This window comes from Canis aureus, chromosome 10 (assembly GCF_053574225.1).
Source record: "Canis aureus isolate CA01 chromosome 10, VMU_Caureus_v.1.0, whole genome shotgun sequence".
NCBI lineage: Eukaryota > Metazoa > Chordata > Mammalia > Carnivora > Canidae > Canis > Canis aureus.
In genome coordinates this window covers 23,972,628-23,986,140 of record NC_135620.1, presented here as the reverse complement: position 1 = coordinate 23,986,140, position 13,513 = coordinate 23,972,628, and the positions used below count along the sequence as shown (strand labels likewise).

The 13,513-nt window shown below is 38.5% G+C and overlaps 1 protein-coding gene across 28 annotated transcripts in view; it reads left to right on the top strand.

The window, feature by feature from the left end:
• The window catches only part of CDKL3 (cyclin dependent kinase like 3), a 107,925-nt gene that overhangs the window by 2,578 nt on the left and 91,834 nt on the right, over window positions 1-13,513 (top strand). For 20 of the 28 annotated variants that reach the window (XR_013387671.1, XR_013387669.1, XR_013387668.1 and 17 more), the window contains exons 2-4: window positions 14-195; window positions 5,950-6,144; window positions 8,450-8,512. Coding sequence is in view for 19 of the 28 variants with exons in the window: in XM_077911694.1 (XP_077767820.1) it covers window positions 31-195; window positions 5,950-6,144; window positions 8,450-8,512 (423 nt within the window). In the remaining 9 variants the exon portion in view is untranslated. Of the gene's footprint in view, window positions 1-13; window positions 196-5,949; window positions 6,145-8,449; window positions 8,513-13,513 lie in introns of those variants that run through there. The other 8 variants (XM_077911686.1, XM_077911680.1, XM_077911681.1 and 5 more) reach the window with 5 other exon arrangements.

Here is a 13,513-nt window from a genome sequence, read left to right as displayed (position 1 = left end):
TCTTTTTATGAAGAAGAATCGGGCTTGAAAATGGAGATGTATGAAACCCTCGGAAAAGTGGGAGAGGGAAGTTATGGAACAGTCATGAAGTGTAAACATAAGGATACTGGGCAGATAGTGGCCATTAAGATATTTTACGAGAAACCGGAGAAATCTGTCAACAAAATTGCAACAAGAGAAATAAAGTTTTTAAAGGTTTGCTTTTTTTACCTTCATTGGTGTAAGTCAAAAGAGGAATTATTAATGGAACAGAATTTTTTTTCCTTTAAAGATTTTATTTATTCATGAAAGACACACAGAGAGAGGCAGAGACAGAGGCACAGGGAGAAGCAGGCTCCATGCAGGGAGCCCGACGTGGGACTCGATCCCGGGTCTCCAGGATCGCGCCCTGGGCCAAAGGCAGGCGCCAAACCGCTGAGCCACCCAGGGATCTCTGAAACAGAAAATTGTATGAGGAATCTTTTAGGTAACATGTATCAAGACACAGAATAGGGGGAAAAAAAGTGTAGTATCCTTATTGTCTATATTTTGGAATTTTATAGTGATACAAGATGTTTATGCTTATATATAATGTAACAAAAGCTTTGCCAAATATTATGAAATATTTATTCAGAAATATCTAGGTATAGTTATTAATAAAAATACCTGCTTCATGTAAGGCATTTTGCCAGATGCTGAGATTATAGTGTGGCAAAAGAAAGATGGGAGGGCACATGACAACAATATTGAATAAAAAGTGACTCATAATAAATGCCAAGTGATTAACAAAGTCCAGTTGGGTAGAGAAATTTTCTTGGAGGAAGTGGGACATGCATTTGGCCTTAAAGGATGTGCACAATTTAGGTAGGAGGGAAAAACTATTGTATTCTAGGTTAGAGGAACAATATAAACTTAGAGATGCTCAAGCAGGACGGAGGACAGAGAGCAGAGACATTGGGCTGTAGAGTTTTTGTACAGAAGTAGAAAGAGGTGAGATTAGAGAAGTAAACTAGAGTTAGGGTTTATTTTTTTGTAAAAGATTTTATTTATTTATTCATAAGAGACACACAGAAAGAGGTAGTGACCTAGGCAGAGGGAGAGGCAGGCTCCTTGTGGGGAGCCCAATGAGGGACTCAATCCCAGGACCCCAAGATCACAACCTGAGCCAAAAGCCGACACTCAACCACTGAGCCATCCAGGTGCCCCTAGATTTAGGGCTTAAAGTCTTGTCTTAAAGGGACAAAATTTGATTTTGTAAGACATGGAAGGTTTTAAATTCAGAATAAAGCAACTATGCATATTAATCTAGAACTACCTTTTGGAAAAGATTGGAACACTGGAAAAAAAAAAAAAAGATTGGAACACAGAGTAAAAATAGACAGGTCTCGGGATCCCTGGGTGGCGCAGCGGTTTGGCGCCTGCCTTTGGCCCAGGGCGCGATCCTGGAGACCCGGGATCGAATCCCACATCGGGCTCCTGGTGCATGGAGCCTGCTTCTCCCTCTGCCTATGTCTCTGCCTCTCTTTCTCTCTCTCTCTGTGACTATCATAAATAAATAAAAATTAAAAAAAAATAGACAGGTCTCTTGTAAGTTTAATTCAAGAATCCTGGTAGGTAATCCCTGGGTGACTGGGAATCCCTGGGTGACTCAGTGGTTTAGCACCTGCCTTTGGCCCAGGGCATGATCCTGGAGTCCTGGGATTGAGTCCCACATCGGGCTCCCTGCATGGAGCCTGCTTCTCCCTCTGCCTTGTCTCTGCCTCTGTCTCTCCTCTGTGTCTTTCATGAATAAATAAATAAAATCTTAAAAGAAAAAAAAAAAAGAATCCTGGTAAATATCATGAGAGCCCTTGTTGGATTGCAGCAATTTGAATTTAAAGTTAGAAAAGCAAAGTTAAAATAGAATATATTGCAAAAGAAGACGTGAAAGAATGTAGAAGGAGACAGAAAGAGGGAGACAAAAGAATTAGTGAAGTTCAATGACTGTTCTCACTGATGGAAATATGAAAGACCCAAACAAGGAATGGTCAGGGAATTACTTCAGTTTTAGAAATGCTGAATTTCAGATGACAAGAATACATTTAAGTAAAGCGAACTAGTATACTTTTAGAGATGGGGAGAAAAATAGAATATTGTGTAGGTATGACACGTCAACTTGGGAAAGAACTCAGGAGAGTGAAGAAAGAAGCATTAACATTCCCTGGGGTACAAAATTAGTGATTAAGTAAATACTTAAATCTACATATTTTATTTATTAGAATTTATCTGCATGCTTTAAGGTTTATGATTTTGACAACATAGGCTAGATGTTTTACATGGTGAAGAAAACAAATACTCTTTCATTTTTATGTGATACAAAAGTAATATTCACCTCTTTATAATTGAAGAATTAAAATACAATGTTCTATTAATTTCAGGTATACAAAGTAATGATTTGACATTTCTATACATTACTGAGTGCTCATCATGATGAGTGTAGTGGTCATCTGTCACCATACAATGTTATTGACCATATTCCCTGTGCTGTACTTTTCATATCTGTGACTTTTTAGTTTTATCACTGGAAGTTTGTACCTCTTAATCCCTTTTATCTATTTCACCTACCCACTGCCATCCCTCCTCCCCTCTGGCAACCTCCAGTTTGTTTTCTGTATTTAAGAGTCTGTTTGATTTTTGTATGTTCGTTTATGTTTTTTGGATTCCACATGTAAGTGAAATCATCTGATATTTGTCTGTCTTTGACTTATTTCACAGTGTACTACTTTCTAAGTCAATCCATGTTGTCTCAAATGTTAAGATCTCATTCTTTTGGGGGCACCTGACTGGCTCAGTCAGTAGAGCATGCAACTCCTGACCTCAGGGTTGTTTGAGCCCCACATTCGGTTTAAAATACACTGGGCAAAAAAATAACTCATCCTTTTTTTTATGGTTGAGTAATATTCCATTGTGTATACGTGTGTGTGTGTGTGTGTGTGTGTGTGTGTGTGTGTGAATATATACACTTACCAAATTTTCTTTGCTCATTGTCTGTGGATGGATACTTAGGTTGCTTCTGTATATTGGCTATGCAGATAACACTGCAGTAAATGTAAGAGTGCATGTATCTTTTTGAATTAGTGTTTTCACTTTCTCTGGGCAAATACCCAATAATGGAATGACTAGATCATATGGTATTTCTCCTTCTAATTTTTTTTTTTTTTTAAGATTTCTATTTATCCATTCATGAGAGACACAGAGAGAGGCAGAGAGGGAAACATAGCTCCCTCTGGGGAGCCTTATGTGGGACTCTATCCTGGGACCCTGGGATCACGCCCTGAGCCAAAGGCAGACGCTCAACCACTGAGCTATCCAGGCATCCCTCCTTCTAATTTTTTCAGCAACCCTCATACTGTTTTCCATAGTGTCTGTTCTAATTTATAGTCCCCTCCCCTGACAGGGTACCCTTTCCTCCACATCTTTGCCAACACTTGTTATTTTTCTGTCTTTTATTTTTTTTAAGATTGTTTTTATTTATTCATCAGAGAGACAGAGACAGAGGGAGAACCAGGCTCTTTGCAGGGAACCTGATGTGGGACTCGATCTCAGAACTCTGTGATCACACCCAGAGCCAAAAGCTGATGCTCAACTGCTGAGCCACCCAAGCGTCCCTTTTCTTGTCTTTTTAGTACTAGCCATTCTGATTGGTGTGAGGTGATATCTCATTGTGGTTTTGATTTGCATTTCCCTGATGATTAGTGATGTTGAGCATCTTTTATGTATCTGTTTGCCATCTGTATATCTTCTTTGGAAAAATGTCTATCCAGGTTCTTGACCCATTTTTTTAAATAGTGTTTATCATTTTTAGTGCTGAATTGTGTAAACTTTTCATATATGTTGGATATTAACTCCTTAGCTGATACATCATTTTAAAGTATCTTTTCCCATTCAGTAGGTTGCCTTTTTGTTTTGTTGATGGTTTCCTTTGCTTTGCAAAAGCTTTTTACTTTGGTGTAGTCCCAGTAATTTATGTTTTGCTTTTGTTTCCCTTGCCTGAGGACATAGATCCATAAACATGTTACTAAGGGGGACCTCTAATAGATTCCTAATGTTTTTTTTTTAGTCTAAAAAGGTTGCCATAATGACTTCATTTGTATTAAATTTTCATCTGCTAGAGTTCTATTAAATAGATTACAGTTAGAGTAGTGAAAATATCTGTGGAAAAGTTGTCTGGTAATGAAGGAAAACAAAAGTAAACAACGTTTGGAGCAATGGAGGATTTCTAGGACCTTCATGGTTAATCTGAGGAAGTACCTGATGCCTTACTTTGGGGGATCTTCTGTAATCCTTACTAACTCACGTTAACTCTTCTTTGCTTTAACCTTTAAAATAAAGACTGGAAAAAATTTAAAAAAAAGACTGGACAGGGAGCCAGTAATTTTCCTTAGTTGAAAGATTAGTAGTGTAGTGTCCAAAAGCAGTCAGTTGTTTTTTGCTGCAGCTAGCATGGTGTCACTGCAGCATGCTGACATCTTGCCAACCAGAGAAATTGGGAGCAAAAATAGGAAAGGAATCTGGCATGTTTTTCTTTTAGTCATATTTTAAGAACTTTGATCTATGTGTTAGTACAATAAATAGAAAAATGGATGTTTTGCTGTTAGAATACAGACAAATATTTTTCATAAAAAGTATAATTTTGTAATGAATCGAACATTAAAAATATATCTCAATATTTAGTCAAATGAATAAACATTTTTGGTAATTTGAAAATGTTAAATATTTGAGATTGGTAAAAATTAAATTAGTGTGTTAAAAAATAAAGTGGGCAGAATAAAAACTGAATTTCATTTGTTTTCTAAGCTGATAAATCCTATTTTGACCTTTTGAAGCTTTTTTTTTTTTTTAAGATTCTATTTATTTATTCATGAGAGACACACAGAGAGAGGCAGAGACATAGGTAGAGGGAGAAGCAGGCTCCCTGTGAGGAGCCCGATGTAGGACTTGATCCCAGGACCCCAGGATCACGCCCTGAGCTGAAGATAGATGCTCAACTACTGAGCCACTTAGGCATCTCAAGAACATCTTAAATTTCAAATGTTAAATTTAAGTATAAACCGAGTTAAAGGATAGAAAGATATGTCTTTGAGGCACCTGAGTTATGCAGTCAGTTAGGGGTCTGACTCTTGGTCTTCTTGGCTCAGGTTGATCTCAGAGTTGTGAGATTGAGCTCCCCGTGGAGCTCCATGCTCAGTGCCGAGCCTGCTTGGGATTCGCTCTTTCCCTCTCCTTCTGTCCCTCCTGCTTTTTTTTTTTAAGATATTATTTATTTATTCATTATTCATTTATTCATCTCTGAGAGAGACACAGAGAGAGACAGAGGCAGAGACAGGCAGAGGGAGAAACAGGCCCCATGCAGGGAGCCCGACGTGGGACTCAATCCCAGGTCTCCAGGATCATACCCTGGGTTGCAGGCGGCGTTAAACCGCTGCGCCACCAGGGCTGCCCCTGTCCCTCCTGCTCGTGCATTTTCTCTTTCTCTCTTTCAAATAAAGAAATAAAAAAAAAAAAGATGTCTTAACAGCATACCAAGTTGCATTATAGTATGTTAACTCCACAAATTATTTTAATAAACAATCAAATGGCAACTTGAAGTAAGGCAACACATCTCCCCTTGTTCTATACATATTAATTATGAAATATTTTACCATTTTTAAAGTTTATTATTTTTTTTAGTAATCTCTACCCAACGTGAGACTCAAACTTATGACTGCAAGGTTAAGGGTTGTAAGCTCTTCTGACTGAGCCAGCCAGGCACCCCTAGTTTAGCATTTTAAAAGATAGGAATGTAAACAAATAAGTTGAAAGTTTTCAATTGAAATGCTTGGAGTGAAATAGGCTGAGGGTATTTCTGCTTTTAAAAATTGTATAGGTATTATATGTACAAATTACTGTTCACAAAATAACTTATCATAAATCTGTTTCTTTTACCAATAGCAATTTCGTCATGAAAACCTGGTCAATCTGATTGAAGTTTTTAGACAGAAAAAGAAAATTCATTTGGTGTTTGAATTTATTGACCACACAATATTAGATGAGTTGCAACATTATTGTCATGGACTAGAGAGTAAACGACTTAGAAAATACCTCTTCCAGATCCTTCGAGCAATTGAATATCTTCACAATAATAACGTGAGTGCTTCAGAGTAAGCCAAAGTATAGAATGTGTATGAATCATAAGTGCCCTTTAATGAAGGTTTTATTTTTTATTTTTATTAAGATCTTATTTATTTGAGAGAGTGGGAGCATGAGTTGGGGCGTGGGGGAGGAGGCAGAGGGAGAAGAAGACTCCCAGCTGTGCAGGGGGAGCCTGACTTGGGGCTCAGTCCTGGTACTTGGGGATCATGACCTGAGCCAACCGAGCCACCCAGGTGCCTCTAATGAAGGTTTTAAAAGTATTTTCCTGTGTAGTCATTATTGACACCCTGAAACTGGGGTCACTATGCTATAGTTGCAGAATTGCAAAACATGTTAAGTACATAGTGATAAAGCTGTAACTCTAACAATAGGGCAGACCAAGTATGGGATGCTAAAGGAGGTATGGTAATTTGGTAAGGAGGAATCAGCAGTCAATTGGGGCACCTTTTATTGCGGGGGGGAAAGTACAGCAAAATGTTTGTGGGTGGGAATGAGGGGAAGTTTGGAGGTGGGGACTGGAAATTAGGACAGGGAAACAGTAAATGAATGTGGATGTCTTTACGAAAAGAGCAGAAATTAAGTAGCTAAGAAGTATAGAGTCTTGTTTAAGATGAAAAAATCAAGACAGTAAAGATCAACTGTTCTGATTTTTAGTGTTGCCTTTGACATTGCCTAGTAAGCGAAATAAGGCTCAGCAGGCTTTTATGGAGGAATTTCATTCCCAACTTCAGCTCTATTTTCTGGAAAGTTAGATATATATTCAGGAAATAACAGGAAGAGCCTCAAAAAATTTATTAGTAAATAACAGGTATAACGTCCACATGTCCTAAGCTTTTTAAGATACCTTGGTTTTAAATTTTCTATTTTGCTAATAGTGCATCTCATTTTGTGGTTTTGAAAAATGAGGTGAAAGTGACTGAAATTCAGATTGTCATTTCCTTGCCGGCTGGATCCATTGGGAGGCAGTATAATATAACAGTTAAGAGCATAGTCTGTGGAATTAGACTATCCTATGTTTTCACCCACCAGCTTTTCTCTGGATAATCACACAACTGTGTAGTTCGTGGCTCACTGCAATAGTGCACAATGATAGGTAGCAGACCCATTACCTCTGGTCCCAGGAAAGTTACCTAACCTCTCTGAGCCTCATTGTCCTCATCTGTAAAATCATGTAGTACTTCACAGAATTTCTGTAAAGATCAAATTAGGTGGTAGGTATAAAGTTTTTAGTGCCATGTCAAGCATATTTTAAGTGCTTAATAAGTAGTGCTGGTAGGGAGCCAGGAATAGTTGTGTTATTCGTATCCCTATAGTGCCTTAAGTATTTCAAAGTATTTCTTGAATCAAGGGAGACACCAGTACTGCCTCTACTCAGAGTAGAGGATTTCAAAGAGGAAGTAAAACTAAAGTAAGTAGAAATTGGAATTGTAGCTAGGATTTCTCTTTCTTTCTTTTTCTTTTTCTTTTTCTTTTTCTTTTTTTTTTTAAGATTTTATATTTATTCATGAGAGTCTCAGAGAGAGGCAGAGACACAGGCAGAGGGAGAAGCAGGCTCCATGCAGGGAGTCCAATGTGGGACTTGATCCTGAGTCTTCAGGATCATGCCCTGGGCTGAAGCCGGCGCTAAATCACTGAGCCACCTGAGCTGCCCTGTAGCTAGAATTTCACTGGAATAGTAAAGGAAATAAATTCAGTTGGGGTCCCACCATGAGAATAGCGGCAGGCCTGAGCAGGGGACTTCAGAGAGTGGTGGTAAGTAAGCTTTACAGAGACTGAGTCAAGGGTGATAAGATTGCACAGATTCCCTGAGGAGAAGTTTCCAGAGTCTTGAAATAAATGCTGAAGAGTTTAGACTTTTTCCTGATGATACTGGAAAACCACGGGATGGTTTTGAACTTGGCTGTTAACAGGATTACAACAAAACCTAAGTTTATTTTGGCAAGTGTAGAGCATAAATATGAGCAGAAGCAGATCAGGTGAGAGGCTATTGTGACAGTCTAGCTATAAAGTGGTAAGGGTTTGAAATAGGAAGAGGAAGGATGGCAAAGGGAGAGGATGGAAAGACTTCAAAAGAGAATAGGATATGGGGACTAAGGATGTTATCTAGGAAAGGGATGTGAGCAAAGTGAGAAATCAAAGATAATTACAAGATGTTTGATTTGAGTGTAGGAGAATTATGGTGCCATTGACAGTAACTGGTTTTACGAGGGAGATTGCTTTTAGAAATACTGATGTATTTTAAGAGAGAATTTCTAAGTCAAAATAGTGGTTGACTTATTATTTAACATGGCCTTCCTAGGAATTTGCCAGAACTGGATATACAGTTTGGGGAATATTCCTCTTAGAGACTCTGGTTGAAGAGGTGAGGGTGCATTATTCTCCCAAGGGACAAAAAAGGAAAGTAAAAGGTAGTTCTAAGCACCAAATATGGAAGAATATCCATGGGATTGTGGAGGCAGCAGCAAAAAAGGCCTAGACAGTAGAACCTCATCAATTCTTTTATTCTCTTGGTCTCACCTAGGGCCTAAGGTAAAACTATCCCTCTTCCTTCACCTGACAGAATATTGTCAAGTTAGTTACTCCTGAGAATTAAGGCAGCCATGAGTGAAGTGGCTTGTTCAAATATTATTAGGCCTATTGTCTGGATATCTGGGTTCTAGCCTTGATGATTTAAGGTTACCTTAAATTGATAAAAAATTTTTTCTTGATAAAAAATCAAGAATGGAAAACTTTATTTTCCTAATATCTTCAAATTTCAGATGAATGTTTTTATGTAACTGAAATGTCGGAGATAGTGTCTACCATGGATACTCCTGTTACTTTTCATAAGAATTTTTGAATTCAGATATGGCCCGGTACCTGAAAAAGCTTTTTATCTCCAGAAGTATTTGTCTACCTTCTTTTATTTAATAATGAAAATATATCTCCTATATATGTTTCGAGGCAGCTCAAATAAAAATTTACTATTCAGTTGCAGTAACTAGTTAATTACAGGAATTTAGTTTATCTTTTTCATTCTGGTTGTTTTGTTTTTAAGATTTTATTTGTTTTTTCATGAGAGATAGAGAGGCAGACATAGGCTGAGGGAGAAGCAGGCTCCCTGTGGGGAGTCCGATGTGGGACTCGTTCCCAGGACTCTAGGATCACGACCTGAGCCAAAAGGCAGATGGTCAACACTGAGCTACCCAGGTGCCCTCATTCTGGTCATTTTTTAAAATTTAAAATTTTGGTGTGCCTGAATGGCTCAGTCGGTTACATCTCCTTTTGTCTCAGGTCATGATCCCAGGGTCCTGGGATCACGTCCTGCATTGGGCTCCCTGCTCATCAGGGAGTCTGCTTCTCCCTCTCCTGCTCCTGTTCCCCCTGCTTAGTCTCTCTCCCTCCCTCTAGCTCTCTCTCTCTCTCTCTCTCTCTCAAATAAATAAATCAAATCTTTTTAAAAAAAAAAAATTTAAAATTTTGAGCTGGTTAATAGCATAAGCCTCTTACACCTGAAACGAATGTAACATTGTGTATCAACTACAATAAAATTTTTTTTAAAGATTTTATTTATTCACGAGAGAGAGAGAGAGAGAGACAGGCAGAGACATAGGCAGAGGGAGGAGAAGCAGGCACCCTGTGGGGAGCCTGAAGTGGGACTCGATCCCGGGACTCTGAGATCACGTCCTTTTTTTTTTTTTTTTAAGGACTTTATCCCGGGCTGCCCTGGGATCACCTCCTGAGCTGAAGGCAGATGCTCAACCATTGAGCCACCCAGGCATCCCTCAATAAAAAATTTTAAAAGATATTTTATAAATTATCGAAACCATGTAGCATAAGATTACATGCTGTTTCTGCTGACATGCACTGCTGGTCTCCCACTTTCAAACATGCAAGTGAGAGTTGACTGTGTTTGGCTTTAGCAAGTGAGATGTCATGTAATTTTAGTTCATTATTTTAGCGCTAATGGGTTTGACAGATTAAAACTGTGTAAATAGGGCAGCCCGGCTGGCTCAGTGGTTTAGCGCCTCCTTCAGCCCAGGGCCTGATCCTGGAGACCCGGGATCGAGTCCCGCGTCGGGCTCCCTGCATGGAGCCTGCTTCTCCCTCAGCCTGTGTCTTCGTTTCTCTCTCTCTCTCTCTCTCTGTCTCTCATGAGTAAATAAATAAAATCTTAAAAAAAAAACAAAAACAAAACAAGGGATCCCTGGGTGGCGCAGCGGTTTGGTGCCTGCCTTTGGCCCAGGGCGCGATCCTGGAGACCTGGGATCGAATCCCACGTCGGGCTCCCGGTACATGGAGCCTGCTTCTCCCTCTGCCTGTGTCTCTGCCTCTCTCTCTCTCTCTCTCTCTGTGTGACTATCATAAATTAAAAAAAAAAAACAAAACAAAACTGTGTAAATAATAAATCTTACCATGCTAATTATTAAAAAATACTCAGTTTTGGAATTCCTGTGATAATTCAGACTGCTTATTGTTTACTTACAGAGAAAATAACATACTGTACCCAAAGTTTTGAACTTCATACAAATCAAAATAATTCTTCAAAGATAGTCCAAGTCCTATAAGCTTGTGAAACTTACCTAAGTGATAGGTAAACAGCTTGTTAATTCTAAATGGATAAAGTTTTGTGAATCCTGACAAAAAAAATATTATAAGCTTCTTTGAAACCAATTTTTTTTTTTTTTTTTTTTAGGGGAAGTTATTCCTATTTCTTTTTTTTTTTTTTTTTTAATTTATTTATGATAGTCACAGAGAGAGAGAGAGAGGCAGAGACACAGGCAGAGGGAGAAGCAGGCTCCATGCACCGGGAGCTCGATGTGGGATTCGATCCCAGGTCTCCAGGATTGCGCCCTGGGCCAAAGGCAGGCGCCAAACCGCTGTGCCACCCAGGGATCCCTGAAACCATTTTGGAAGTAGATTTTAAATGCAAGCATTTGATTACTTATGGGGAAGAAATAGTTATTCATTCCCTCATTCATTTATCCAATAACTATTCATTGAGCATCTTCTGGTAACAGTCATTGATTGTAGTAGGAGCTGAGGATGCAGCCTAATAAAAGACTTGTTCCTACCCTTCTGGAGCTTCCTAAATTTTATTCAGCTTTCAGTAATCTTTATGAATTATGAATTATTCTAATATCTAAGGATTGTTCATCTTTCTTACCCCACCCACCTCCTTTTTTTTTCCATCCCACTTCCTACTGTACAAAGCCTGTACTCCCTAAATTTAGGCCACTTTTCCATAATTCCTTAACTCTGCTTTGAATTTTAAACTCATAGCCTTCCAAATAAGAAATTGTTATTTGAATAATGTTATTGTCAATATTTTACTATTATTTAGTATGTTTTGGGGTGCCTGGGTGGCTCAGTCATTTCAGTGGCCCACTCTTGGTTTTGGCTCAGGTCATGATCTCTGGGTCATGAGATAGAGTCCCAAATTGGGCTATGCACTCAGCATGGATTCTGCTTGAGATTCTTCCCTCCCTGCCTCCACCGTTTGTGCACACATGTGAACACACTCTCTCAAATAGATAAATCTTAAAAAATAATATATTTTAATATATTAGTATTTTGCTATATGTGCTTCATCTATTTTGTCTTCTGAGGTGTTTTAAATTATAGATACCTTAATGTTTTATCCCTAAATATGTCACTGTGTATCTCTTTATAAAAACATTTTTCTGTCGGGATCCCTGGGTGGCGCAGCGGTTTGGCGCCTGCCTTTGGCCCAGGGCGCGATCCTGGAGACCCGGGATCGAATCCCACATCGGGCTCCCGGTGCATGGAGCCTGCTTCTCCCTCTGCCTGTGTCGCTGCCTCTCTCTCTCTCTCTCTCTGTGACTATCATGAATAAATAAATAAAATCTTAAAAAAAAAAAAAAAAAAAACCTTTTTCTGTGTAACTCAGAGTTGTGATTACATCTGCACAATAAGCAATAATTCCTTAATGTCATGTAATACCAAATTTATACTAAAATGTACCCAGTTGCTCCTAAATGTCTTTTACAAATGATTTATTAAGATCAGGATCCAATCAAGGCCTGCATTTTCCATTTGGTTTTTAGGGCAAACAGGGAATTCCTAGTTTTTTGATATACCTCATACATCCTTATTTAGTCTCTTTCTGGAATTTATTGGCTTATTTTTTCACATACACATTAGCATTCAATTGTATAACTTTCCAACTGAAAAGTTTATCAAATTGAAGTTCTAGTTGATTTAGAATCAGGTTCTCTGAGACTGTTAGATGATATGGAAATTTAAGCTCTCTCCTCAAATGACTTATATTCAAGTACACAGGGCTACATAAGCAGAGGTGTTATGTCAGATTTTTAAAAAAAATTTTAAATGTATTTTTTAATTTATTTAAATTCAAGTTAGTTAACATACAATGTCATATTAGTTTCAGGTGAAAAATCAGATTTCGACATGGAGTTTTACGTAGTTCTGAGCATTCCACTACAAAGTAAAGGAGAAGCAAACTCTTTGAATCTTAGGCCTGCTAGTTCACACTATATACAAAAATTAACTCAAAATGAATCAAGGACATAAATATAAGAGCTAAAACTATAAAACTCTTAGACGAAAATGTAGATGAAAAACTGTGTGAGCCATTTATTGGGTATTAGTTCGTTTTTAAAATGGATTTTATTGTTAAGTAATCTCTACACCCAGCGTGGGGCTTGAACCTACAAACCTGATCAAGAGCTGCGTGCTCTGCTGACTGAACCAGCCAGGCATCCCTAGGCAATAGTTCTTTAGATATAGCATCAAAAGCAAGAGCAATCAAAGAAATAAATGAACAAATTGGACTTTGTCAAAATTAAAAATGTTTGTGATTCAAATGCCACTTTTTTTTTTTAAAAGATTTTATTTATTTATTCATGGGAGACACAGAGACAGAGAGACAGAGACATAGAGGGAGAAGCAGGCTCCTCACAGGGAGCCTGATGAAGAACTCAATCCCCGGACCAGGGATCTCACCCTGAATGGAAGGCAGATGCTCAACTGCTGAGCCAGCCAGGCGTCCCTTAAAGGACACTATTAAGAAAGTAACAAGTTGGGATGCCTGGGTGGCTCAGTGGTTGAAAGTCTGCCTTTGGCTCAGGGTGTGATCCCAGAGTCCCGGGATCGAGTCCTACAGCAGGCTGGAGCCTGCTTCTCCCACTGCCTGTGTCTCTGCCTCTTACTCTGTGTCTCTCATGAATAAATAAATAAAATCTTTAAAAAAAGTTAAAAATTTTACAAAATGGGAGAAAATATTTGCAAATCATATATATGATAAGTATCCTGGATATGTAAAATACAACTCAAGAGTAAAAAGACAAGCCAATTTAAATAGGGGCAAAGGACTTGAATAGACATTTCTCCAAACAAGGTA